Below are 26,128 nucleotides of genomic sequence, written 5' to 3'. Positions count from 1 at the left end.
TTACAATTCGTCTATTTTTAAGGGATAATCTTTTTAATCATATTTGGTCTACCAACGAATTTTAGTTGGCAGACCGAGCTAGACCTTAAATGTAGGGTTGATCTGGAATGCTATGTAAATATGTGTCCAATTCTGATTTAAAAGATGATACCGGATCAATAAGGCCTAGGTAAGGAAGCAAATTTAACAATGAAGGAGCCCGAGAGAGGAGAGAAGTCTGCAGTATGAGGTATAATATTGCTAAAAAGGAAAGCGCACTCAAAGGCCACATATGTGATTTGCTTGATTTTTGTTTGTCTTAACTAAATCTATCAGATACAATACTGCACAATCTACATCTTCAAAAACATTCAAGATATTTGTCCTAACCCAGGTTTTAGGGTCACCCCTCCTCTCGCTTTCTCGAGCTTCTTCATTGCTTAACTGACCGCATCTATTTAAGTAGTGAATAAGTATTTGTTGACCCGTCAGCAGGTTTTAAATCGGACTTAAACAAGTTCTCGACCAAAAATCCAGATCAACTCTACATTTAAGGGTTAGAAAAATTCCAAGGAAAACAACAACATGCGTATATTGGGTGTTTCAAAAGTAATGCATCATCCGAAGTTGGATTTGTAAATATCAAAATTAACACGACTATTCAATCCTTTCGCAATACTGACCGTAACATCTTTCAATCATTTAAGACATCGAGCAAGTTTGATCTTATTGCATACAGAGATGAACCTAGACCATACTATTTCAAGGTGCTTTTAAGGGTTTCAAAATTTGTAGTAATCGGAAACTTTTGGACCGTCTAATTCATGAATGCCACCTGAATTGAAAGCTATGAACAATTCTGACGGATTGTCAGGCTCCACGAGCTTGTCTAAGAAGCTCGTTCAACTTCTTTCGAAACATATTAGGACCTCCATTATGGGATGAGCAGGAGTTATATCCTGCAGGTCAATGATTCCCTTTGAGATGATTGTGTAACAATCCTCTTTTAAGGGAGCTAGTCAAGATAATGTTGATTTCAAAGCATATGATACTAACAAAGAATAGCGAACTATAGTTTGTGTGGCAATAATGATCCATTGTTTTTTTTACATCAAAGCACTTTTATACAAATTAGGACATCTGAAAACTGTGTGTGGTCCTCTACTTTCGCAAAACCCCACGCAATAAAAAACCACCAAAGATAATGATAACAAAGCGCTTTTGATGTTAAACAGGATTTATTAGTTTCAGACAGTCATTATTGTGCTCTTCAAATCCAATTCCAATTGCCTACATACATAGCTTCAATCACTCCCCCCATTATCTTGACCTGATCAGTTCGATTGCGGTCGATCGCTTTGACAACAATTGAGAGTCTTTTTGTTTACCTCAAAGTTAGGAAAGTTTTGTTAAACAATAGGTGCAATAATTCATCATTTTAATTGTAATAATAATTCCATTCTTTGAATCGGTTTGAAGAAATTTGTGGAAAAACAAAGCAAAAAAAATAACTTGCTGCTAAATCAATTTCAACAAGGGGCAACAATTTCTTTTGTTAATATTTCTTCCTGAAAAGTATAATTGCCAAAATAATATTAAATAAAGCGGTAGGGCTATATGAAGTACGAATACTGCAGTATATGAAGAGAAAGTCGTTTGCATGTGAACTTGAGTCAGCCAAAGTCAGTCCTCAGTTGATTTTGTAAGGTTGAGAGAGAGGTTATTCGCTTGGAACTGATGTCCAAGTGCTAGAGAACATCAAAAATGAAGGCGATATACTTTTGCTTATGTATACCAATCTTGGCTCTAAAAGTCGAGAACGTACAAATCATGATCAATCAATTCAACGCCCAGCTTACCTCAGAATGGACAACCACACAAATGGTCCCGGATGTCGGGTAACAACCGCGCGTTTTGATCCCATGAAAATCCCAGTATATATCATTTTAGGTCTGTTGCTCTTTGGCATTAGATCTATTATGGACTGCAATATGAAGTGCGAGAGAATGCATCCCAACTGCAACGTCTTTTGGTTCGATAAATTAAACCAAGATTGCAAAGTGGGACTTATTGACGCGTTAGACGTAGTTGGACGAGGAGTTTTTAGCTTTTGCAAGGTTTCATGTAAGTCATTTGCGTTTTTAAACTAATCGAAATACTTGGATACCAATCGCGAATCTAACAAGCGATTGAAATTTTGATTTGATTTGGACCTTTTGGCTAGTGAAGGTCTCATCATCACTTTCATTTAAATAATTAGTGTCCTTAACCGACCCTTCCCCTGTGATGACTTTAAGGCCAATCTGGTACTTGACGTCACTACCGGTGACCATTTAGGGAGTGATGAATAATCACCTCAGCAAACCTCAAGTCCCAAATATGTCGTCATAATTACGTTTTTTAATTTATTCCCAAAGTCAAGCAAGCCATTCCTCAGCGTCTGTTAAGGAATGGCCGACCTTGCAAGTAACATTTTTGTCACATTTAATTTTTTTTTGACTGACATACCATTTTAGCATGATTTATTGTGACCAATAGCTCAAAAGTGACCTTTAAAGGAGGCTGTTGATATATTGGTTGGGGTTTTCACGTGCTTTTCTAACCGCTACAAGGAATGTAATCCCTAATACTATTCAAATGAAAGACTGTTCTTCGTCTAGATTTTACCTTTTAATCGTTATATGATGTTTGCTTTGCCAACGAATTTGATTTGGCAGATCAAGCTAATCCTTGAATTTGGGGTTGATCAGGAATGCTACTTAAAACTTGTCCAAGTCTGATTTAAAAGATGATACCGGATCAACAATGCCTACGTATTCCCTATGAATATTAGAGGCCAGCAAACTTATCAATGAAGGAGCCCGAGAAAGAAGAGAAGAGGATTTCATTGTTGGAAATAGACTGGATTCTCGAGGGCTTGAAGGTGATGCTCTTGAATGCTCTTGAAAACGTACAGTTTCAGAAATCTTTCAGAAATCTTCCTAAATTCCCAACTTTTCTAGCCTCTCCCAATTCGACAACATGAAAATAGATGTTGACATAACAACTGAGTTTCGAGAGGGAGCAATAATGCAAATGATGAAAAGGGAGAAACTAATTTGGCTCCATGAGGGACACCCGACCTAACATCATGCTTGTCACAAAAGGGTTAACTTATTGCTTCCTACTGCGAATGAAATTACCTTGTATGCCCATCTCACAGGGCCTGTTGACTAAAATTTCATGATCTAAATTGTCAAAGGCCGTAGTGAAATGGAGATAGACTACAAACGACTGAACATGACTTTCTAGTCCCTCAATCACTTACTCTACATGCTCAATCAGCTAAGTAGGTAACCGTGTTAAATTGGCTCAAAACCCATGTTGACGAGGGCGAATGACATCAAGTCATTCTTCAAGTTAAAATCCTTAAATCATGGTCTTCTAAAACATGTTCACGGGGTCTAGTTTTCAAAGTTCAAAAGTCAATGATCTTTAAAATATAGTCATTCCCCTCATATCTAGTTAAACCTTTCATATTGAAAAATTGTGACATTTTGGTCTCTTTTAATTTTCAGGGTTTCTTGTCTCAATAACCTTACAGGTTCGCGATCTTTTCAATGATGAACTGGTTTCTGGCGTCAGAGTAACCGCCAAATCGGCCCCAGATAACAGCGATTACTTCGAGGGCATCACTAACCCAAATGGAGAAGCTTACTTCCAAGTGAAACGTCAGCAAGTATTTGAAAGCGTGGAAGGACGAACTAAATATGATATTTCTCTGATTCTAGTTTTATAGACAAACTGAGATAATGATCGAGGTAGGGGGTAATGGTTACGCTCTGATGGAGTCAGACAAAGTGATTGACAATGCATTTGAACAGACCATAACGCTGCAGTTTATCAATCTACGGGTAATATTATTTCAAAAGAAAACTCATGCGCATAAGTGACTTCAAACACTGAACTGTAGGAGAACGAGTTCAAAATGCTCATCACGTGGGGTTGTTGCGTCAGTGATATGGATACTGTGGCTTATATCTATGGGGATACCGATTGCTCGCTATCAATACATGGCTCGTGCTCAAGAGGGGAAGATGGTCTTCTTCAGCAAACCAATGATATTACTAGTCATTCCACTGGGAAACCAGAGTACCTGGATTGGACCGGATTCTTTCCCAATAACGACATACATTTAATGGGATTAAATGGACGCGGCCAGTGCGGTAGATGTTTGATCAATGACAAAGCCAACATTTTTTTTTAATTTTTCGCCTTTGCTTTTTGCATTACAAACAGGACGATGGGACCCAATTGGTTTTGGAACACAGGTTTAAATATGACTTTGATTGGTGCGTCCCATTCTGTAGAAATCATTCCAAAAGTACAGTCGTCGACAACCCAAAGGTAAGGAATGTAAATATCCAATTGAAATCCGTTACGAAGTCCTTTCTTCAGGTTTTGGATCGCCGGATGTTTCAAACCATCTGAGGGCTTGCTCAGTTTTCGGGAAATCAACCAATATGTCGACTCCGTCACTCGTGAATTATGCCCTATAGTTGGATAATGGCCGAGCAAGGAAGCCTATGGATGGTGCTTCTGCTACAGCATCAGATTACATTATGCATTAGAGTTATTCCTGTAATTTGAAAAAGAAATATCTTTTTGAACGATCATTGCAAGGGTTATAATTTCAAGTTGAGAGACTAAATTCGACGAAGTTCTCTTTCATCTTTATTGCAATATGATTTTAAAGCTATTTTGACGACCTCCTCAGACATATTTCCTCGCCCTATATCGCAATAGCGAAAGGAGAGTAGCCAATAGAGCCCGATCTACGGTATTAATAAACAAGACTTAGACCCTCAGTCTTTTTAATCTTTAACTTTTCCATGCTTCTTTATTTCGCTAAGACTTGTTAAGACTTGCTTGCGCTCACTGTACATACTTGATCCATATCTGTCGCAACTTGCTGGAAAACAAAGACTTCGTTTTTGGAATTGTTGTAGAGCACTCATGACGTCCCTTATGTTAATAGTCAAACCTGTCAAGGTCCAAAATTATTGCCAATAACCTGAAGGTCCCCGAAAGCATGCGCATTAGCTCCTCCAATGTAAAGAATCCGGTCTCTCTTAAAAAAATGATTAATCGATTTGTCCTTGTATAGAGTAAGGATTCCAGTTTATTGAGAAAAAAAAATCAAAGTTCCCAGTGTTTCCAAGTCAACTACAAGAGAGTTTACATCAGTCGCAAATTTGAAGCCACTGGAATCTTTGCAAATTAATGTTAAAATAATGCAAATAAAGTCAGGAAGGCCATGGAGAATGGGCCCAGGCTCAAAAATCGAGCAGGTTTGCAAGGATATCAACTCCAACTTGTCCATCTGCGTATTTTATTCAAGTACTTGTCCATGTAATGCTCCTTTTTGAGGCACAGTATAAGATCACAATTGGTCACAATGAACGAATGACTCGTTTCTACATTGACGTGCTACCTTTGACTGAGGCTCGATTGGCAACCTTTAAAACTTTACCCAGTCTTAACATTTAGCATGCACACGGTGGTTGAAAATGGCTGCAAATTGGATTTGACACCTAACTTGGCATTCAGTTTGTTTTTTGAGAGTATGAAATGGCCTTTTCCACATTTATTATTCTTTGGTGGTAGTCCAAACTTTATTGGCGAATCTGGATGTTTTTCAGCTAAACATTCTTTCACAATGTCAAATAGAGTATGTGCTCTAAATTAAGGTGCTTATTCTGAGAATATTAATTTCAGATAGATGATGTAAACATTTTGCATGGTGTATATGTAGCTCTGACTGTTTTCTTACTGGCCTTCATTTTTTTGTGAGATATGCTTATGGTTGGGAGACAATTTAATTTGTTTAACAAACCTCTTTCTTTAAATTCAAGTACTTCTTGAAATTCACTAATGCGAATAGATCCATGTTAGAAGATTTCCTGAGGTAGAATGAACGTTACTATCTGGAATTCATAATATTAACATGTTACTGATTGTGCAGTTTCCAAGCGCGGTATTCAACAAAATTTGGAAAAGAGTTGGCTTACTATTATTTCAAGAAACTTTGATATAATGCGGTTCCCTTTAATTCACGCAAAAGGGCTTGATTAGTAAAAGCATTTTCTATTATAATTAGTCTCTAACTTTATTTATTTCCCTGACGCATCTTCAGGTCTCTTTTTTTTATTCCATGAGGGAAAATATACGTACAAAAAAGAAAAAGTGACAAAAGACCGAAAAAGTCAAAAAACAAGACTTGGACTTTTGAACAGCCCTGATCATAACAAAACAACTATCCGGTTTACACACTTTCCTTATCGTAGTCCTGGCCTTTTCCCATTTTGGTTCTTTCCTGATCATTACGCTCGATTGAGAGACCATCTTTATAATAAGTCATTGATTAAAAGAGAACTCGAGTTATTAACTCTCACTCAAAATGGGGAAGGTCACTATTTGGATTGCCCACCGTTAAGATTAACCTATTATTGCAATCAATACACTACAGTACCTGCTTTTAAGTTAATGGCCCTAAATTACTTTGTTTTGTAATCAAAGAGCTCAAAGAGCGACACAGAGATCTGGATGAAGCCCTGAATCGAATGCAGCAATAAACAATGGGGCCTTTTTTGCTGTGGTCATCAAGCGATTTCCAAATAAACTATCAAATGTTTTGGAGGCTGCATGAGCTAAAAATGTTGTATGAAATGATGCTTTTATTTCGGTTCAAGAGGACAACGGCAGTTTGACTGGAGCAAGGAAGTCATGGCCTGTTTTTTCAGTAGTGATATGGCTTTATGTATAGATAGATAGTTGTGCATACTGTAGTTTGCTGTTCATGTCTGTCTCGTTGATGTTGGAACATGATGGTCCATTTTTTGGGTCCATTTTTTGGGTCATGTTTAAGCTTCCCATTGACGATGCCTAAGTTCGTACACAAATGTACGAGTACAACTTTTTCCTCTGCCAAGTTATCTTTGTTTGATTTGACAATCTGGGTTAACTTGCCATTGGATTTTTAATCTATATAATCTGAGTTTTTGGGTCTATTTTATTTGCTTCTGTTCAAATTGTCAGCACTTTTCATTCATTTAGAATTGATTTGCCAAACTAGAGTACTTGTAGCCGTCATGCTGAAATGTTTTTCATAGAGACCATTCATTGACTCGGTCAATTAGATCTTGGACAAGGCAAAACAAATTGAATGAATTATTGAAAATATTGTAAGGCCTTCATTGTGAGGGTATTCGTTTATGAGCGATTATTACACTCGTTTGTAAATCTGTGCTTAGATCCATAACACAAATCAAGAAGTTGAAGGGACCATAAAGTTCTTGGTCGAAAGGCACTAAATTTGTTTCAGTTAATGTGCAGGCTCAAAACAAATTGAAAGAAACATGTAAGAACAAGCTGAAGCATCAATACCACTTTTTATTTGAAAAATAAAATACGAGTCTCAAATAATGCAAGTACTGCCGTGTAAAAAAAAGCATAAGAAAGATATTAGAATGATTTTCATTCATGATTGGGCATTGCCTCACAACAATTGTGACTGGAATTTTGAAGTCATCTGCATGTGAGCTTAGGTGAGCCCAAAATCTTCCGATTCATTTGTACCAATTTGAAAGTGTGGTGATTCAGGTTGAAATATAGTCCCATTATAATCAGATAAAATGAAGACGAAATACTTCTAATCTTGGCTATCGTAAGGGGAACAACATACAAATCAGACTGGCTTAACGGTTCTCATGATGGACACTCACTCCAACTATTGGGTTATAGATGTCGTGGGTGGTGGAGGGTAGTTAGTTTCCAGTCATTCAAGATTTGCTTCGCATATTGTGTTCGTATTATGTGTTGGACCCGCAACGATGCGTCTTGCTACCATTGGTAATCGTGACCATCGTAAAAGCGGTTCCAGGACAACTCGACTTGGCGGACAACCCGATCTAGCGGGCAAATGGATCCGGTACGAAGATTCAGCCTGGCGTGTTGGCTTAAAACTAATTCATGCTTCAGTTGGACCTTCTCTCGGACGCATTCATGTTATCAGTGTAGAAGTAATGTGCCATTAATTTCATTATTTCAAGGTTCAAGATTAGAGCGAAATAAATTATAACAATTCCGGAATATCAGCTACCTCTACGGAAAATAGTTTAAAATATGGCAAAATTGAGCCGTGGGGTCACTTAATTGCGACTAGTGCTTACTGTAGGCTCTTCTTTCCCTTATATATAAGATTAGGTTTCGGTTCATTGAGAGCATAATTTTCCTAATAAATGTCTTGGTTCAAGACAGTATAGTTAAATTGTAACGATTCTCAGATACATCGTTGGACCACTGTGGGTAGTTACGGCAACATATTCATAAGATTTTACAGTAAGTGTGCCACTACAGACTTTGTAACAAAAGTACTAACCCCTAAGGATTATCTGATAAATATTCGAGATTTCATTGGACATAGTTCTGCTTCTCAGAGTTCATCGCTCTGAGCCTCGGATTTGCATGCACCAGCAAAAAGAAATCATTGGGCATCAATACTAAACACAATACATCAAAACAAATTTCACAGCCAGGGCAGGGATAAAACATTATGGACCAAACAGAAGTCGATTGCACAACCAATGAGACATAAATGCCTAGACCAATACCGCTTCTTGTAACCTTAAAAGCCGTTCGTTTTGGCCTTGAAAAAGGCCTGTTGCTTAACAATGCGTGTCCCGATGGATTTAGCTTGACACGCATCTTAGGCGCGCTCCCCACGGATACGGCGGGCCAGCTGGATGTCCTTGGGCATGATGGTGACACGCTTGGCGTGGATGGCGCACAAGTTGGTGTCCTCAAAGAGACCCACCAAGTAAGCCTCAGAGGCCTCTTGCAGTGCCATAACAGCGCTCGATTGGAAACGCAAGTCGGTCTTGAAGTCCTGAGCAATCTCACGGACCAGACGTTGGAAAGGCAACTTACGGATGAGCAACTCGGTGGACTTTTGGTAACGACGGATCTCACGAAGAGCCACCGTTCCGGGACGGTAACGATGCGGCTTTTTCACACCACCAGTGGCTGGGGCCGATTTACGGGCAGCTTTGGTTGCCAGTTGTTTGCGAGGAGCTTTCCCTCCAGTGGATTTACGGGCAGTTTGTTTGGTACGAGCCATGGTTCTTGTTCAATTGGCAGATCAAGAGTGATGCGAATTGGAGACAGGGTCTTGTATTTATAACAAATTGGAATGGGGCTTGGTCATGAGAAAAAATGCTTTGAATTGGTTTCATATTGCTACTAAAGCATTGAATAATGCAAATCCACAGTTCAAGTTTTATGTCCAGTATTTAAATCTTTTATAATATTAAAATAGTCGTTCTCAAGGTTGATGCTTAGTGCATATTTTGCGACGTCTAATACTGAGAAATGGTTTCAGCATAGAAAAAACGCGGACAATCACAAAGACCCCACGTCCCCAACGGTTTTTGGATGGTCTAGAAGTATCACCTGCCAACCATAAGCGAATGCTCCATTGAATACAATCCTGGAAGCAAGCGTTGTTGTCAGCTGTATAAATACTTGGTGGTCCTTCGAGAAACCATCACTATTGAAACCATTACTGATACATCATGACTGGACGAGGCAAAGGTGGTAAAGGATTGGGCAAGGGAGGAGCAAAGCGGCATCGCAAAGTGTTGCGTGATAATATCCAAGGCATCACCAAGCCCGCCATCCGACGATTGGCTCGCCGTGGCGGCGTAAAGCGTATCTCTGGCTTGATCTATGAAGAGACCCGTGGTGTTCTGAAGGTCTTCCTGGAAAACGTCATCCGTGATGCTGTTACCTACACTGAACACGCCAAGAGGAAGACTGTCACCGCTATGGATGTGGTCTATGCTCTGAAGCGTCAAGGTCGCACCCTCTACGGGTTCGGCGGTTAAGCTGTCACTCAGCAGTGTTAAAGCCAAAGAAATACCACCAACCGGCCCTTTTCAGGGCCACCAATACTGTCATGAAAGATATAACAAAGAATTAGCTCAATCCATGGTTTTCCTGAATCTTATACTCACTAAATCATTAGTAATGTGGCAGGTCTTGATTGTGTCAATATATGTTCTCAACGACTACAATTGGTGTCTCTGAATGGACGCGCTGAAGCTTGGCTCTTGGTGTCACTCACTTCATTCACTTATATTCTTAGTAACAACGACGTCGTCGTGTTCCGACTTAAAACCTTAACCGAATGAGACATGCACGATGTTTTATACCCATGAATTTAACTCGTGCCGGTCCATCACAAGACGTTTGACCAATCATTGATTTCACCCTTGAACAGAGATATGATATCAGAACATTTGAAATCCATTCCCAGAGATAAAGAGTAAACCAATGAAATATGCGGGCTCCATGAGGCAGGGATGGTAACTCGAATGCATAATTCGAACCACAACCATCTCAATTGAAGTGATTTCTTTTGATTAGAGATGCGATCAATTGTTCATGAATTGGGAGAGCTTTTAGGTTTCTCTTTTTTGAAATACAAAATTTGTGGGTGTGAACGTGTTCCATTATACATGGTATTTCCAAATATGTCTTAGCTATTTATTTTATTGGAAAAGGTGTACTTTAAAAGGATCCGAGGATCACGGGTTTGACGAAATCTTGGTAATCCAGCATTTAATGTAAAAGTTGAAATTTGGGATCAAATATCCAACCAACCCCAACATCTCAAAACGCCTGCAGTAGGGTAAGATCTAAATCTGGGCCTATTATTTCTTTCGATGTCTTTTGATACGGAAATTAACCCAATATACAGTAAGTTGAATTCTTCAGATTTTAGAGACTTTTGAGAAGGCCTGACTTGTTCACCATTCTTTCTTTGGATGGTGACAAAAATTAGGTTGATCAGGAATTGTTTGCGGTTCTTTTTCTTGTCACCCTTAGAGATGTTAGTTTAGGTTTTGCCAGCTCGTTTGGCTGCTTTTCCAGGTACTTGATTGAACATGGTGATATGGGGGCATGGTGATGATAAGCAAAGCTTGAACCGTTACCGGAAAAAAGTAACGCCTTACCGTTGTCGTTACTTATTGTGACCGTTACCAATACTTTTTAGAAATAACAACGCTTCACCGTTAACCGTTTCTTTGGCAGAAAAAGAGGCCCTAAAACTGCAAAATAATCGTTGATGTAATTTTTTAACGTTTAGTAAAAATGAATTGAAACAGAAGACTCCCGTTATCGTTTATTTGATCCGATCCGATCCGATCCGACCAGGGGCAAGCAAGTCATTGTATTTAAGACGGAATTTAAAAGAAAATCTGCTAGCAAACTACACATTTTTCTTTTTCCCTCGTTTATAGAATGGTAACTAACTGTAACCTGGGGAGGAGGATAAAAACCGGTTCCAAAAAGTAACACCTTACCAAAGCCCTGATGAAAAGGGATCAGAATGACATTGACAATGAATGACCAAATACTTTTCCATCCAAATTTATGATAGCCACCATTGGTTCTCGTCTCAAACAAAAAAAATGCGGACTGCAGAACCATCCTGCCTAACGGCTGGGGAGGCCGTGCGCGCCATTCCACCAGGGTTTGCGCGGTAAAACCTGTCCACAGAGCATGAGCACAAAATTAGTCCAATCATAGGAGAGGAAGTTTGTGTATGCTCTATGAATGGTTGGCAGATGCAGAACCATCAACCTATAAAGACGGTGGTGAAGTTACTGGTCTCCATCGTTATTCCACCGTCGTAGAATACCTAAGCGAAATCATGTCCGGACGAGGCAAAGGAGGTAAAGTGAAGGGAAAGGCGAAGAGCCGCTCCAACCGTGCTGGTCTTCAATTCCCTGTGGGACGTATTCATCGTCTCCTCCGTAAAGGAAATTATGCTGAGCGTGTGGGTGCCGGTGCCCCTGTGTATTTGGCTGCTGTCATGGAATACTTGGCGGCTGAGGTCTTAGAGTTGGCAGGCAATGCTGCCCGTGACAACAAGAAGACCCGCATCATCCCCCGTCACTTGCAATTGGCCATCCGTAATGACGAAGAGTTGAACAAGCTCTTGTCCGGTGTGACCATTGCCCAAGGTGGTGTGCTTCCCAACATCCAAGCCGTGCTTCTCCCCAAGAAGACCGAAAAGAAGGCTTAATACCTGACAACTGGTTTTCATTGATATCCGGCCCTTTTCAGGGCCAACATTCTCCTTCCAAAGATAGCGAAAAACTTCCCTGCATAGTGGAACTTTCATTTAACCATGAATAACTGATATCACTTTAACATTACCGGATGCCCTACGTACTAAGTTGAGTACCCACTATGAATATGACATTGCTTACATATCTCTTATCAAAATGTATGGGCATCGAAAAATTCGGTCGGTAACTTTTGAGCACATTCATATAGTCATCCGTTGACAAAGTTACGTTAACATTGATCAAGAACTACCGCTCATTAAGCTGGTGACATACATTTCAGGATCTCGAGGAAATTTAAGTGTTCAGGAAAGGTTGTTCCAGGCTACCGGAAGCTACATGAATGGCCTCGTGATGTGTAAGGAACCAGGAGCAGTTGACCAACGTGATGATCCCAATGCCATAAAGTGGACATTTGGTCGAGGGTTTTGTTTTCCAACAAGTCAAAATCCCGGTCAGCTCAACAACCATCCTGTTTGAAGTAAGTATAACATCCTGACGTATAATCCAGGGGTTTCTAGGCATGGGGTCCCAAGAGGCTAGGAAAACTGCCAGGCCGAGCCCATAACGAAGCACCCACGAGCATTAACGTGAAACCAGAAGGTGTCCGCAAAGAAACCAAAAAAAGCACGAGTCAATCGGCAAGGGGACCAAGTTATATTTGTAAAATGATCATATACATGTGATAGAGATTTCGTCGGATTGTACAATTTCTTTCAGAGAAAACTCATCCATGAATGTAATTGATTCCATCATAATTTTAATTCCCTTGGTCACCCAGTTGATGCGCTAGAGCAATCTTTATGAGCCGTTACTTTTGCTATTGTTTTTCTTCTAATTTCATAACCAAACATTCAATGAAAAGGAAAATGCTCGGATTTGACGTATTGAAAAGTGAGCTCGTGAACTTACATATAGTGTAAAAGGGACGCCCATTAATTTGAAGCGGACAATGAAAGAATGTGTATACTTTGCCTCAATTTATTCAGTGGTTCGCAAGTTTTTCAAAAGCTCTGTCATTAGTTCATATATGCCAATATAAAACGTGCATTTTAACTTCACGGTGGTTATAATTCCTGATTAAGTGCTTGCGCAAATGCCAAGACTTCTAGTTGCCATTTTCTTTGCCAAAGAAACAAAAGAAACAATTTTTGTTCAATAAGCATCTCATCAAGTAGCTCATATTTGTATATTAATGCAATTAAACTACATTTTCAGGTATCGTTGTGCAAAGCCTAGTCAAACAATGTTATCAGAACTCTTAGTTATGCACTGACATAAAATTTCATCAATAACTATTTTGCAGATGCTTAGTTATTACACTTTGAAAGTAGTATTTTGCTGTAAAATAGGTCGAAAAATGACATAAACCTACTTTAGTTAATTGCAAAAAACAAATGATGTGCTTTTATGATAGGATGAAAATAAATGATATTCTTTCATGTTCATAAATATTTCCCTAAAACCGAAAATTCATTATTATTGGCACCTAAAATCTACTCAGGATTTGAAATTTCCAATTCCTTTTCTTAAACTTGGAAAGCTAGACTAGCCAATCATGTGGTTGATATTTGACAAGGATACATTTGCCAGTTGAATTTTCAAATCTGTCACTTTTTGCTCAGATTATTTTCTACGCACCAAAAACTTATTCATCAAATTGTAATAAAAATGCCTTAAACTTCAAGATCACAAGCAAATGAACTCATGGTTAACGATTATGATGTTATAGCTACGAATTGTTTATTTTAAGTAATTTTTAAGTGATATTATAAAGTATTTTTTTCTTTTTTTCTGCATACTTTTGAAAAGTGGAGCATTTTTATTTATTTTTAGGACATTGAAAAAGCATATTATATTTTTTGGCAATTTCTATAAGGTATAACCAGAGCATTTTGCAGCCAAATTCGGTGCAAATTACAACTTTTGAAAGGTAATATGTCAGAGTCTGTTCCATGGATTTTTATGAAATTTTGATTTAAGGCGTAACTAAGAATGCTCACCATGTCTTTTAATAATGATTTAAAAAATACGATCTTCTAATAGGATTTTAGTTGATTTATATACTTATAAGAGCTAATCTTAATGATGCACGGTTTTCAAAGTTCGTCCTTGTGTTGTTTAAATAATGAAAAACGCAACTAGAAGTCTTGGCATTTGAGCATAATCTTTTCAAGTGTAGTGGGAACCACCGTGACTTAATTTTGTGATTTGAAGCTTGTTTCATCTAAAGTTTCTGCTTTAAAGGCAGAAATGGAAGATATTCTTGGAAAATAACTTTAACCATTGTCGCGATTGGAGCCTCACATCCCAATCACTAGTGCTGTTTTAGAGAAAAAAAGTCGGATGAATTTTTCGTATGAGGTTCAGCTTTTAAAGATAGTTCTTCGGTTTTGGGAAATTCGAGATCTATATTTTGGCTAGCCTAAAATTTCCCAGGGACGTTCAAGTTTTCAAATTTCATTATTGGGACTTCGTCTCTGAATCATTTCATATTTTAGGAAAGCCAAAACCGAGATGTTGTGGAAAGTTTGGCATAACGCTCTCACAGATGGAGTTTTGGGGCCAAATGTCAACCGGGTGGGATTGTATCAATATTGCCGTATTTGATAAGAACCAATGAGTCTTAGGACCGAAGTTAGTACGAATTCATAGAATTTGGTTTGTCAAATCCAAGATCCAGGACGGGGCTCCGACAGAACTTGGGCGTCTTTCTCATCCGTAATGTCATTGTCTCCATCGACTTGCTTACTAAGAGTGACTGTTGACGAGTCATAAGCAAGTCAGTGATAAGAGCATACATCTAGGAAGATGTTCCATCAATACTCAATTGGACCGCCATTCTTTTGTCACAAAGTCCATAAAATATGAGACGTCAGTTGAGCATCGGAAAATTATGCCTTTTAACTGGATTTCACCATTTCCACTGTCTTTTTACTTATTTTGAAATAGCTCACCCTTGGAATATTCAGTTTTCTTGAGCAATCTTACTCACGGAACAATATTTTCCTGAATGTGCAACCTCAATTGATCTTTATTAAAATGTCGTTTTCCTCCTAAACGGATGAAGCGGTTTTGTAAAAATAAATTTGCGTGGTCTTGAAAAGCGCAAATTTGAAAACAAGATGATGAAAATTATACTTGTTGACCAGTTTTACCATTCACGATATTTTTAATTGAGCGTCAGTGCTATAACATGAATATCAAAGTTTAGAAAGTACTTACACATGAGTAAGAATGAAACCTAACGAGCGTTTTTCAATAAGGCGGGCCATTCCCGATCACGATCTTAGCATAGAGGAAGCAACTCGTAGAGAGTGCGATGAGAGTTAGCCAGGCCGACTAGTTTTCAGAGCGAATGAATGTCAGCTGACCGTCTACTGGGGGTATAGTGTCTGATTGTAGAGGCGCTGCTTTCCATCAGCTAGAGATGCACTATCTAGTCTCCGATTCAGTTGCTATAAAAAACCCACAACAAACTCAATTTTTACTCTTCAATGTTACTGCTTTTATGATCTTAGGACGAAATAAACATTTTGCTGATTGTTAACAATTTGCCTCATAAAATGTTTAATGTGCGTCAAAAAAGAGGGAAAGTTGCGTGAATAAAAATGAAATGTTCCAAGTTTGAACATCATTAGGTGGAGCGTGACTACTTTTTGTAACCTAAAAAGGTCCCAACAAGCAGCCTCTTATTCATTGTGCCTCAGCTTATTCGAAAATGACGCATATGTGTCTTGCAATTACAACCAAATGGTATGTATGGAAGTAAAGCGTCTGAAGTTGGTGCTCAGAAAAGATCGACGGAGAGCTGCCTCGCTTGATTCTCATTGAGATCGACGTTACGCCTTGATCTGGGAACGAGTTCGGCGTTTGAAAAGTAATTTTTTCGCGGGATCGAGCTATAAGTTTTTCGTTCTTTGTCGAAACCTTCCGATCATTTTGGTATTGGCGCATTAAACTTTTTTGCTTTCAGTCAGGGAGAAGGGTACACACGAACCGAAATAATTCTGGACTGCGCTCAAGCAAAACTGACTCCGAGATCGGGGCGACCCAAAACCGTATGCGATCGAGGTCTAAAAAATTGGGCTCGGACCCCTGTCCTCATGGTGAATTAATCAGTAAAAGTTTCTTCAAAGAGTTTCATGTAATCCGTATATTAATGTACTGATGTACAACCATCACCTTTGATAACCAGATCTAGTGTGAACTAAACGAAAATTCTTTACTTTTGTTTGCAAAAAAACGTTTTAGATCAGCTTTAGTGCAACTAAAAAGGAACCTAAAATTTACACATCAAAGTCGCACGACAGAAATACCTTTTAATAATGGAAGGAATTCAACGGTAAGCTATAATATCGTCACGTTTCATGGGCAAGAAATTATGATTGTAGATCAAACATATAAATCTGAGATTACGTTAAGTTGAAGCTGAATATTTGGAATGTAATGAAGGTAGTGACATGAAGAGGAAAACATGAATTTACGCAACATGCTCTGACAAATCAATCGTTGGAGCTCTTTTCAAAAAACATGAAATCAATCAGAAAAAGTGCACCCAATAAAGTAGCTTTCATTCGTACATCTAAATCGATGGGAAATGAGATCCCAAAGTTGTCAGCATCCGTGAATCCTTCCCGTAGGAACCCGGACCATTGCTTGGTGATCTTTCCAATTTCGGTACTACCATCTCCGGTCAAGACCTGGAATTCCACATCCCCACACAAACTGAAGGCAAAGCAAGAGGCTGGTCCACTAATTCGTAAGGTCGGGTTGTCACTTTGGTCATAAACGATGAACTCGGAACTGCACAGGGTACTGAAAAGAGCATTAAGAAGCAAAATGTAATGAACTTCCAGTTCTGGAGGTATTAGTCTGACCTACCATTCTTGTTGAATGGAACCTATGACTGTTCCAGGGGGCGATTGTACTTCAATGGATTGGAGGCAGCAATTGAAAGGTCGAGAAAAGACCATGACCTCTTGATCCTGAAAATCCTTGACGAAGACTGAGAACGGCCGGATATTGCCACACATCATCCTGGAGCAGCAATCCGAATCTTCTTTGGCCTTGTAAACATCTTGACCCATGGAATTGCGGATGGAGTACTTGTTTTGCGTCTCAAACCCCAGAAAGGCTTCCAAGCCCTCGAACTTTTGTTTCACTAGGAGCATATCCAGTTGGGTGAGATATTCCAAGCCCGGGGGAACATTTAAAGGGACCATGCCCATGGGCGGTCCACCTGGCTGAGTCGTTATTGGTTGCATCATAATGATGGACTAGCACTCTTGAACGTCCCTACCAATGTTAATTTCTTTATGACCGGAAATGCTGCGCCACAATCACAAGAAATGAACTGCTTCAAATGAGGTCTCCTTATTCAGAACGTGTCCGAATGAGCGACACATGAAACGTTGGTGCTCTTGAACGAGCATCTAATGGAGACACCAATTATATTTGTCATACGTGTCTTTGACACTCAATGGTCACTAAAGAAATTAAGAAATGGACGCGGATCTTTGTTGAATGAAGACACATGTAGCATCATACATGACGTTTGTAGTGTTTGAGTGAGTGGCTGAGAGGGAAAGGAATGTTGGCCAAGCTGTACCTCCTAGAGCTCTGCTGTAATCAGATTCTCGGAACGGTATGCTGTTTCTACATAAGAGTTGGCATCAATGGTGGCAATGATCATCACTTATTTCATGATGAAGAAACATTGAACTAATTGTGTGGAGCATATTCGGTTTTCGCAACCGGATTCAACATGGCAATCTATCACTACGCAAAGGAGAGGCCACACTCCTTGACGCAGCTCACCAACGGCAGGTTGGCTTAAGTAGAACAGTTTTCGATAGAGCTCTCGCCGAACTGGACGGAGCTCAGCTGCTGACTAAACACGGTGCGTTTCCGAAGGAGAGGGCTTGACGTGAACAAGATTCACCCAACCTTTTTAAGGGCTGATATTTCTCGGAAAACATTTGATACGAGGGTGCATTTCAAAATTTTGAAGGAAGGAGCAATCGCTATTTTTACGATGGGGATTTTTCCAGTCTCTCTTAGACCCACATAATAAGGGGATAGTAAGAGAGATGGAGAAGCTACAAAGATGAAGTATGATAATCCTCATTACGACTCTTTCTAATATCATTCATTGAGTAAAGTAACAAAAAAGCTGTAAAGGTGACTGCTTAACTTTATGCAACAACACATAAAGGAAGAAAATGGCTAAGGCGGTAAGGAAATTAGATTAGATTATAGTATAGTATAATGTGTAACATGATATTATTGTTTATTTTGAGTATTTACAGACTATATGCATTTAGATTATCAACATGTATATAGAAAAGATGTGAAGTAGTAGGGGAAAAGGTCCACACTTAATATATAGCGAAGGGAACTTTCGAATCCAGTGTAACTCTTGTCCAAGTTGAACAGAGTACTCCACACACAATACATCTAATATTTCTCATGTATCTTATCAATCTGCCAATTTTCTGAATAGTAAACAATAATTTGTGGAAATCGAGACTTTGTCTCCCTAACAATGTTAAGTTTGCTTTAACTTTTGGTATACAATGTATTTTGTCCGTCAGAGGCGCTTTCTTAGCTTTTTTGAGCTAGCGCATATTGCATATACGCTGCCAAAGTTTGATTCATATGTTACCTGTGGAAAAACTATTTCAGAATTTCATCTTTGATCATTAGTTAGTGACTCGGTGAAATAATGGGCTAATCATTTTTTCCCTCATGGCAAATAAATTCTCGTACATATGGCAGTTTGGTGTGACTTCTTCCTAGACAGCGTGGTCTGTCAGACTGTCCAGAAGTTGAAATAAGCCCTTTAGTATGCAGAATCTCCGACTTTGAATGCCATTGTGTACAAAACCTGAAACAAGTTTCTGAAACAAATTCTTCATTCGCTCAATAACGTTACTGTTGAAATTCACATGTAGCAAAATATAAAGCACAATGTATTTGCAGTTCAATAGTGGGATATCAGTCTGTATGCATGTTTTATCATGCCCGTGTTTGTCCTTCATTATCATGATTCTTCACCGTTTTTATTGGTGTCGTCATCGTCCTTGAAAATATCATTAATAAATATTGGTATTTCCTTCCTCTTCTTAGACCGGTTTAAAGTCTCCATTTTCCGTGTCCTTGGACTTCTTTCCAGATCGTTCATGGCCAAGGGTGCCGATTTGGAACCGTAAAGGCGGAGCTTGGGTTTGGAAACCGTCCCCGATAAAGCTTCTTTTGACACCTGCATTCAAGGTGTTCATGTTAGACAAAATTTACCGCTCATTCGTCTTGAATCTGACCTTATCCACGATGTACAACTTCCAAGAACCCCACGGGTTTTCACCCCAAAAGTGTACGGACATGAACTTCCACTTTTTGAAACCAGCATCAGATTTGTCCTCGGGTCTCAAAGTAAGCAATTGACTTATACTTCCTAAAAACCAGAAGTTCTGGCCAAAATAACCCTGTGAGTTCTAAATATTGGAAGCATTTTGTTTGTTACCAGACGGAGAGATTAAGGCAATTTGCAGAACTCCTCTAACCGGGTATTGGATGCTCAATGATACCTCAACATGCTCCAGGAATCGGACTTGGGCACTCTCTGGGACTTCGAAGGTGATCTCTATTGGGTGGTTTGTTTCAAGATTTTGGCTTGTCCTGAAACCACAAGAACGTAAATTGGCATACACGAATCTCTGTTCTTGCCATTAAAAAACCTGTGTCTCTCACATGGGTAAGCAATCAAAATCTTGACTCACTGCCTCAGGCACCAAAGTCCAGTTCATGGCGGTTCGAACAAATTGATATGCATCCATGACACCAAATCCGAACCTGGAGTTGTATTTCAGTCCGGCACCATTCACTTGCCATCCTTGGTTTTCTTCCAAAACTTTGGTTGAGGAGGTGAGCACTACCAAATGTTGAACATCTCTCCAAGTTAATGTAGGGCTTGAAAATGATTAAAGGAGACATGGCTAAACTCAAATCAATCAGGTGTTTGAATGTATAATGTATACATAGGGTGTTCCAAAAGTTATTGCTGGTTCTTAAACGTTAAAAAATGACACCCGTAGGATAAGACCAAAAAAATCGATTTTCAAAGATATATAAATGTACCAAAATGATTGATTCATTTCTCAACCATACCGCGTCACAAAAATGCAATGGCGTTACTAGTATCGGTTCTACCTCCTAAGATTTAGATGGCCATTATTTCAGGACTACTTTCCCATCATGGCCATACTTCTGCATTGGGCATTTTCCTCAAAAAAATGCCAAATGTACAAATGGGAAACGTACCAAAATGTGTCTTAAAGCAAAATCGAACAAGATCAACTTTGCCTAAAAGTCATTGTAACTTATTGATGATGGGATGTTTGCCCCAAAAGTTTCAAGTTCCTTTTCATTGTTAGGAGAAAAGCGATCAAAACGAAAGCCGTTATAGAGGTCGAAAAAGTTACGCATAACGTCTTTTGGGTCGATGCAATAGCACCATTTTTTAAATGTATGGGGGTTATAGTTCCTTTTTAGAGAATAACAACCATTACTTTAGCTTCGTTGCTTGGAATTTCGTTACTACTGCCCTGGTACTATATGTGCAATAAACTTGAAGAAGGGTTCTAGTATTTAAAAAACAAGTGGCGAATGGTTCTATATAGACAATAAAAATTTCCATTCCGGGGAACACTCCAAGTCATGTTTCTAAATTCTCACATTGATATTGCTGCAAATATTTTAAAAGGTTTACCGCAAAAGGAGAATAGTTCCGAATTACATCAGATTTAAATCTCTGCAAAGCAATCCCTGAAATTGATATCAACAATGCCATCAATTGCTAATTCAAAGCTGGATAAGAAACCAAAGAAAGCATGGTTTGAAGGAAATGAGGAATATCTCAATAATTTGATTCCAAGAAATACAATGACAATCACGGCCGAGATTTAATCTCATGGAAGTTATAGCAGTAGATAATTGGCCAACAAAGAGACACTTTAAACGATGTTTTATCATGGCTTTGAGACCGTTGAAGAAGTTTTGGGACACCCTTTTCGAACGATTAGACAAGCTGTGGTGCGGCCAAGCAAATGTGTCTGCCAGTCACGCAAGTTTGCCGCTTCAAACTAGCTTTAACGAATCAGACCTTTCCTCATAAAACCGCAAAAGAATGGTCAGCCTCTCAATACCGTGTTTGAAGCTCCAAATTTGCATCTCTGTTTCTAGCAAACAAGCGAACCTACCAGAGCTTACCCAAACGCCCCCATATATTGAAATGTCATAGTGTTGTTAAAATAGATTTGTCTTTGCTTACTTTGCTTCCAGTGCTAAAGCAATAATTCCAGCCGCCAGGGGCGCTGCGGCTGAAGTTCCGGTGTGACCAACTGTGCAAGTGTTGTTGGTATCCGTGGTAGCCTTTGGTTGAAAACATTTATGAATTCAAATATTGACTTGATTGCAATCTCAAATGCAAACCAGTTGATGGAACTAAACATGGCCAGGGATCAAGGAAGCACAGCTTGAGCTTGAATCCCTTTGACTTTCTCCTTGTTATTTTACGGTTTATCCAAAAAAAGTTGTTGCATTTTGTCGTTTAAACTAGTCTGATACATTATTTTGGCCTAATACTGGGTGGACGCAAATTCGGGTCTAAATTTTCTTTCTTGCATTACTCTTCTTTGCATAAAGTCAGGTGTCAAAGAAAAACAATCGTAATAAAGTGCGTGTGAGTTAAGGGCTAAGAAAAAATGAGCAAATTGAAAGCTTTCTGATTGATGATATAAGTGTTATCTTTGTAGGACTGGTAATTTCAGTAACCCATTGTAGCACCAGAACCAACCGACATGTTTTTCATATAGAGTTCATGCAATGAAAAAAGTTAAGCATGTACAGATGTCGCTTTAAGCACAGAATGGGATATTGGTCAATAAAATATTCAATCAAGACCATGAACAGGGAGGCGCAAAACTGAGTTACTTCTTTATGTCTGTTGCTTTTTTGATTGATATATGTAGATGCATTTAGATTGATACAATCATTGGTTACGATTGATCCCTCTATTTTCATTTTTATGGAATCTGTCTTCACCAATTTTAACGTTTTGTTTAAGCATGTACATTGTTTTCAATAGCGCAGAAGTAACTAGCTCCTTGTGGAAGAACACTCATATCTTAACTGTTGCATATAATCTGGGAATTTGCCAGGCCATATGACTTTCCTTTATAACGTGTTAGGGTTTCGATCTTCGTCCCAAAAGGCAAGTAATTTCGGCCCTGAGAACAGGCATGTCATTTTGCTCTCAAAGCCTATACATCGCACAGGCTCCGCAACCAAAGACCGGATTTAAAGAAGCATTCTAATTTGAACATAATGCTAATCAGAAACTGGTGGCTTATTTTTGTTGTTATGCAGCTGACTACTTTGCAGTAATTAGTCCTAAGCCTTTCATTTGAGTCATTTGTGGAAGACACAAAGGAAAAAACGTGTTAGTTCAAGGAAGGAGTTCAAATTCTGGACGCCCTGTACATGATTTCGGTTGATTAGACACGTTTCCTAATATGTCATTAAGAGCGTTTTAAGTAACATATCATACTTTTTTCATCAGTCACTGACATCAAACGCGAAAACACACAAAATATTGAAGATTCTCGAGAGCACATAAGCATTTCTGCATTGTATAAGGCACTGTGGCACATTCAAAGACTTCCATAACAATATCAGGGAAAACTCTGTCATCCTGACATTTACCCAGTTTTGATTGTGTTTACTTGTGGGTTTTGGAGAAAAGGTTTGAAAAGCTAAATAGATTCTTCATTGATAACATTTTTGTTAGTGAAAATTTCCATTACTCACAATTTTTTGGTCTGTGTATGCTCCACTCGAATACGTGGATGCCATTGTACTAGAGCATTTTTCTCCATACCATGGAAACTGACCTTGCTCACTCGCACTTCCTAAAAACGTGATGATAATTATTTGCATAAATTACCATGATTGAACGGTAAATAACCATATCTTTGAAAGAAAATAATACGCTCACCGATAGAAATCGTATAAATACTGGAAGTGTATCCATCACAATTGCAATTATCATCATGCATTCCACCGTTTCCTGCGGCCCAAACGTAAATTATTCCTCGCCCTTTCCGTCCCTAAAGAATGTAGCAGATTTTAGTCAATGCCAAGCTAAAAGGGCACATAAATGCACATTTCTGGTAAAAAAACAACCATTATTAGCCTTTACCTTTGTAACTCCCTTGTATAAAGCCGCTTGTGCTAAATGTCCGGGGGCTTCTACAGTTTTTCCATCATCACTTGGTCCCCAACTCGCGGTGAAAATATCAACCCTGTTCCAAAATGATACTCATAACTTGCAACTGGTTTTCACAAAAGCCTGGACTCTTTTTTACTTATCATAAGCATGTTGCAATGACAGGCCTTCAATTTGATCGTTGATTTTGCCATCCAACATGCGGATGCCTCCAATTTTCGAGTTATATGCCATTCCTACGCCACATTTTCTGTTATTAGCTGTCATCGAAATTTCTCCAGCACATCGAGTTCCATGTGAGTTGGGCACTCCATTGGGATCACTCGGATATTTTGGCGTTGGATCAGGATCACCTTTGGAGCCACTGTTGTAATCATAACTAATATCTGGGTCCTTGACAATGACGGGGGGAAATCAAAACTTGCTGGCGATTTATTGTGGAAAGTGGTGCCTTACGTAGTTTAACCGTAGATCGTCGTGAGTGTGCTCCAAACCGTCGTCCAACACGCACACTCGAATTCCTTTGCCCGTGATTCCCATGTCGAATACGGGTAAAACATTCAAATTGATTGAGGGTAGACTCGAGCGTGAACGCGTATCTTGCTGAAAGAAATGCATGGTGTGCAATTCTTTGATCAAACATAAATTTGTATGTTCTTAAGCGGCTTTGGGACTCCCGATTTTTCCGGAAATTGCGAAAAAAAGAAAAAATGGTGGGAAACGAACTTTGAAATTAGCCTCTTGTGTGATGCTTAGGAAGTTTGAAGTCATTAGCCCATTGTGTTATCACTTAAGAGTAACACTACAAATGCATAAGATTTTAAAGGTTTTTGTTAGAAACAACTCATACCCAATGGAAACCATATTAAATAACATGATTTTACAAACGACCAACTCACAATAACTTGGACAACCCACTCTGACGAATAGACTGCAAATCATTTTTCAATATATCTAAGACTCTATATACGATAAGGAGTTAGAACAATTGGTCGTCAACCATGCGACAAACTCCCTTATAACAGATCAAAAAGAAGCGATACATTCATTGAATCGTGGGAGCTAAAAGAAGAGACCACACTGGCTCTTAAAACGCTCTTAAGTTTAAGATCTAACACATCTTAGAAAATTAAATTTTCTATTTTGGGCAAGAAATGGGGAAGAAATGCCACCTATCAGACTTAACTTATATCAATAATATTGTTTCTGAGAGAATTCAGAAAGTTATAAACTTAGTTTTAGGGGGACCTTTGTCACTTATTCTATAAATGTAATTAATCACAATTATAAATACATGGGTTTGATATGTAGTTAATTACTATTCCTTTATTTTCAAACTAGTTCAACTAAAATTGCAATTACTTTTCAATTATAATTCAACTACTTTCAATGACATTTTCATTTCCTCCTGTAGAAAAATCTATAACTCATTTGCAAATCTTTCACGAACCCTGTCTTGATTTTTTTTTCTATCTTTGCTTGCAATTTGTCCTCAGGGGCTGTATGAAATTGTTGTTTGCTTATTCTTATGATTTATTTTCATCGTCTGAATAGCGCTAATAGTGTCAGTCTTCTTCATATTTTCTTAAAAAATGTTTTTTTGCACACATTTCCTGATCTCATGTCATACTGGATTTGTATTTGAAAAAGCACGAAAATTCTATCCAGTCATCTTTTCAGATAATTCCTTGCTAAAAGTCTCTCAAAACGCTGAAATTTGCCTAAAGCATATCCAAAACCACGCAGAAAAGGGTTGCAAGTAAAAGGTTGCGTGAACTGAGCCGCGGTGTATATCTAAGAATGAAATAAAAGCCTGTGCTTGACTTGAAAACGTGTCATGTGGGTGGGAATGAAATTATTTTTGTAATTGAAAAAGCTCGATAACATTTGGCAAAATGTATGAAATAATGATTACACTTACTCCGAGTTCAAATGTGATTAACCGTAATTACATGAAAATTTAATTGTAATTACAATTACACTACAGGTCAATCCAAGAAAAAAAACATTAATTTGTTAAATGCATCAATCTCTCAGGTCTCATGAAAAAAATTGCTTGCTTAAACTTCCTTGACCAATTTTCAATATACGCCAACTTGACAATATATATTTCAGCTATGTTTTTAGCCCATCTTTAAGTGGAAGCAATGCTTTCACGGTACTCAAATTTGTTTAAAAAGAGTCCAGCGATTTCATCATTTTCTTTTTGACCGGGATCTGAGGATTGTGAATTCTTTGTAAGGGGTCGCTTTAAGCAACCAATTCTAGTCATCTCTGCTGTGAAATCACACTCTAGTCGTGTTTTATAATTATAACCATTTTATTCTCTTATTCAACCATATGTGTGCATTAAATTTATGCACACACTTTTATTCACTTTAAGAGTTGACATGACCGAGAATCGCAAAAAAAAAGACTATCATTTAAAACTTAAGCAATATTCAAATGGTGATAAATGTGATTTCAAATGAGTGTATCAATATAACAGGGTTCTGCTCTGGTTTATGGGTTCGATCCCAGGTCTCCCCACCCCCCACCCCTTTCTTGAGGATCATCGCCTCGAATGGCACTCCTTGAACCCAGAAAGGGCAAAGACTTGATACATGCTAACACAAGTATTGTAGAAAATAACGGATCCAATGAGACATTTTCGCCACAAGGACTTTTAGACTTTAAAAAAAAAAAAGTC

General features: G+C 38.6%; 6 protein-coding genes across 7 annotated transcripts in view; 3 read left to right on the top strand and 3 right to left on the bottom strand.

Annotated features, from left to right (window-relative positions):
- Nucleotides 1-1,692: 1,692 nt before the first annotated feature.
- Nucleotides 1,693-4,634, top strand: LOC131879194 (uncharacterized). 2 transcript variants are annotated; one of them, XM_059225437.1, is made up of 7 exons: nt 1,693-1,877; nt 1,952-2,103; nt 3,537-3,682; nt 3,750-3,872; nt 3,932-4,179; nt 4,258-4,365; nt 4,417-4,634. In XM_059225437.1, the coding sequence occupies exons 1-7, from the start codon at nt 1,744-1,746 to the stop codon at nt 4,523-4,525; spliced, it is 1,020 nt and encodes a 339-aa protein (XP_059081420.1). In that variant the 5' UTR covers nt 1,693-1,743; the 3' UTR covers nt 4,526-4,634. The 2 variants fall into 2 exon arrangements, 1 of the variants encoding a protein (XP_059081420.1); XR_009373116.1 differs by having other exon boundaries at nt 1,694-1,877; nt 3,932-4,184.
- Nucleotides 4,635-7,440: 2,806 nt separating this feature from the next.
- On the bottom strand, nt 7,441-9,204 carry LOC131879543 (histone H3). The gene has a single exon (XM_059225896.1). The coding sequence runs from the start codon at nt 9,134-9,136 to the stop codon at nt 8,726-8,728; it is 411 nt and encodes a 136-aa protein (XP_059081879.1). The 5' UTR covers nt 9,137-9,204; the 3' UTR covers nt 7,441-8,725.
- A 323-nt stretch (nt 9,205-9,527) lies between these two features.
- On the top strand, nt 9,528-10,757 carry LOC131879330 (histone H4). The gene has a single exon (XM_059225618.1). It carries the CDS (start codon nt 9,591-9,593, stop codon nt 9,900-9,902), a length of 312 nt encoding a protein of 103 aa, XP_059081601.1. The 5' UTR covers nt 9,528-9,590; the 3' UTR covers nt 9,903-10,757.
- A 950-nt stretch (nt 10,758-11,707) lies between these two features.
- LOC131879409 (histone H2A) lies at nt 11,708-12,156 on the top strand. Its single transcript, XM_059225723.1, has one exon. The coding sequence runs from the start codon at nt 11,735-11,737 to the stop codon at nt 12,107-12,109; it is 375 nt and encodes a 124-aa protein (XP_059081706.1). The 5' UTR covers nt 11,708-11,734; the 3' UTR covers nt 12,110-12,156.
- Nucleotides 12,157-16,454: 4,298 nt separating this feature from the next.
- On the bottom strand, nt 16,455-17,964 carry LOC131879408 (phospholipid scramblase 1-like). Its single transcript, XM_059225722.1, has 2 exons — nt 17,037-17,964; nt 16,455-16,970 (listed from the first exon to the last, which is right to left on the bottom strand). Exons 1-2 carry the CDS (start codon nt 17,420-17,422, stop codon nt 16,658-16,660), a joined length of 699 nt encoding a protein of 232 aa, XP_059081705.1. The 5' UTR covers nt 17,423-17,964; the 3' UTR covers nt 16,455-16,657.
- A 1,141-nt stretch (nt 17,965-19,105) lies between these two features.
- Nucleotides 19,106-26,128, bottom strand: part of LOC131879452 (neuroendocrine convertase 1-like) — a gene marked incomplete in the record, with an annotated part of 7,412 nt that continues 389 nt past the window's right edge. Inside the window, 10 exon segments of the mRNA XM_059225780.1 lie at nt 19,106-19,416; nt 19,475-19,608; nt 19,678-19,832; nt 19,905-20,123; nt 21,484-21,584; nt 23,022-23,122; nt 23,209-23,320; nt 23,413-23,515; nt 23,579-23,832; nt 23,896-24,042. Coding sequence (XP_059081763.1) covers nt 19,198-19,416; nt 19,475-19,608; nt 19,678-19,832; nt 19,905-20,123; nt 21,484-21,584; nt 23,022-23,122; nt 23,209-23,320; nt 23,413-23,515; nt 23,579-23,832; nt 23,896-24,042 — 1,545 coding nt within the window.

The sequence above is a fragment of the Tigriopus californicus genome, chromosome 4 (assembly GCF_007210705.1).
Source record: "Tigriopus californicus strain San Diego chromosome 4, Tcal_SD_v2.1, whole genome shotgun sequence".
Taxonomy (NCBI): Eukaryota; Metazoa; Arthropoda; class Copepoda; order Harpacticoida; family Harpacticidae; genus Tigriopus; species Tigriopus californicus.
The sequence above is the reverse complement of the archived record's forward strand: the minus strand, read 5'-3'. Positions and strand labels throughout refer to the sequence as shown.

Excerpts from the sequence above, each read along its gene's own strand:
- LOC131879194 (XM_059225437.1), top strand. The coding sequence starts at position 1,744 with ATGAAGGCGATATACTTTTGCTTATGTATACCAATCTTGGCTCTAAAA. Across the intron at positions 3,683-3,749 it reads ATGGAGAAGCTTACTTCCAA|TTTTATAGACAAACTGAGAT; the intron begins GTGAAACGTCAG and ends CTCTGATTCTAG. Across the intron at positions 4,366-4,416 it reads CAGTCGTCGACAACCCAAAG|GTTTTGGATCGCCGGATGTT; the intron begins GTAAGGAATGTA and ends TCCTTTCTTCAG.
- LOC131879543 (XM_059225896.1), bottom strand. The coding sequence starts at position 9,136 with ATGGCTCGTACCAAACAAACTGCCCGTAAATCCACTGGAGGGAAAGCT.
- LOC131879330 (XM_059225618.1), top strand. The coding sequence starts at position 9,591 with ATGACTGGACGAGGCAAAGGTGGTAAAGGATTGGGCAAGGGAGGAGCA.
- LOC131879409 (XM_059225723.1), top strand. The coding sequence starts at position 11,735 with ATGTCCGGACGAGGCAAAGGAGGTAAAGTGAAGGGAAAGGCGAAGAGC.
- LOC131879408 (XM_059225722.1), bottom strand. The coding sequence starts at position 17,422 with ATGATGCAACCAATAACGACTCAGCCAGGTGGACCGCCCATGGGCATG. Across the intron at positions 16,971-17,036 it reads GGTTCCATTCAACAAGAATG|TACCCTGTGCAGTTCCGAGT; the intron begins GTAGGTCAGACT and ends TGCTCTTTTCAG.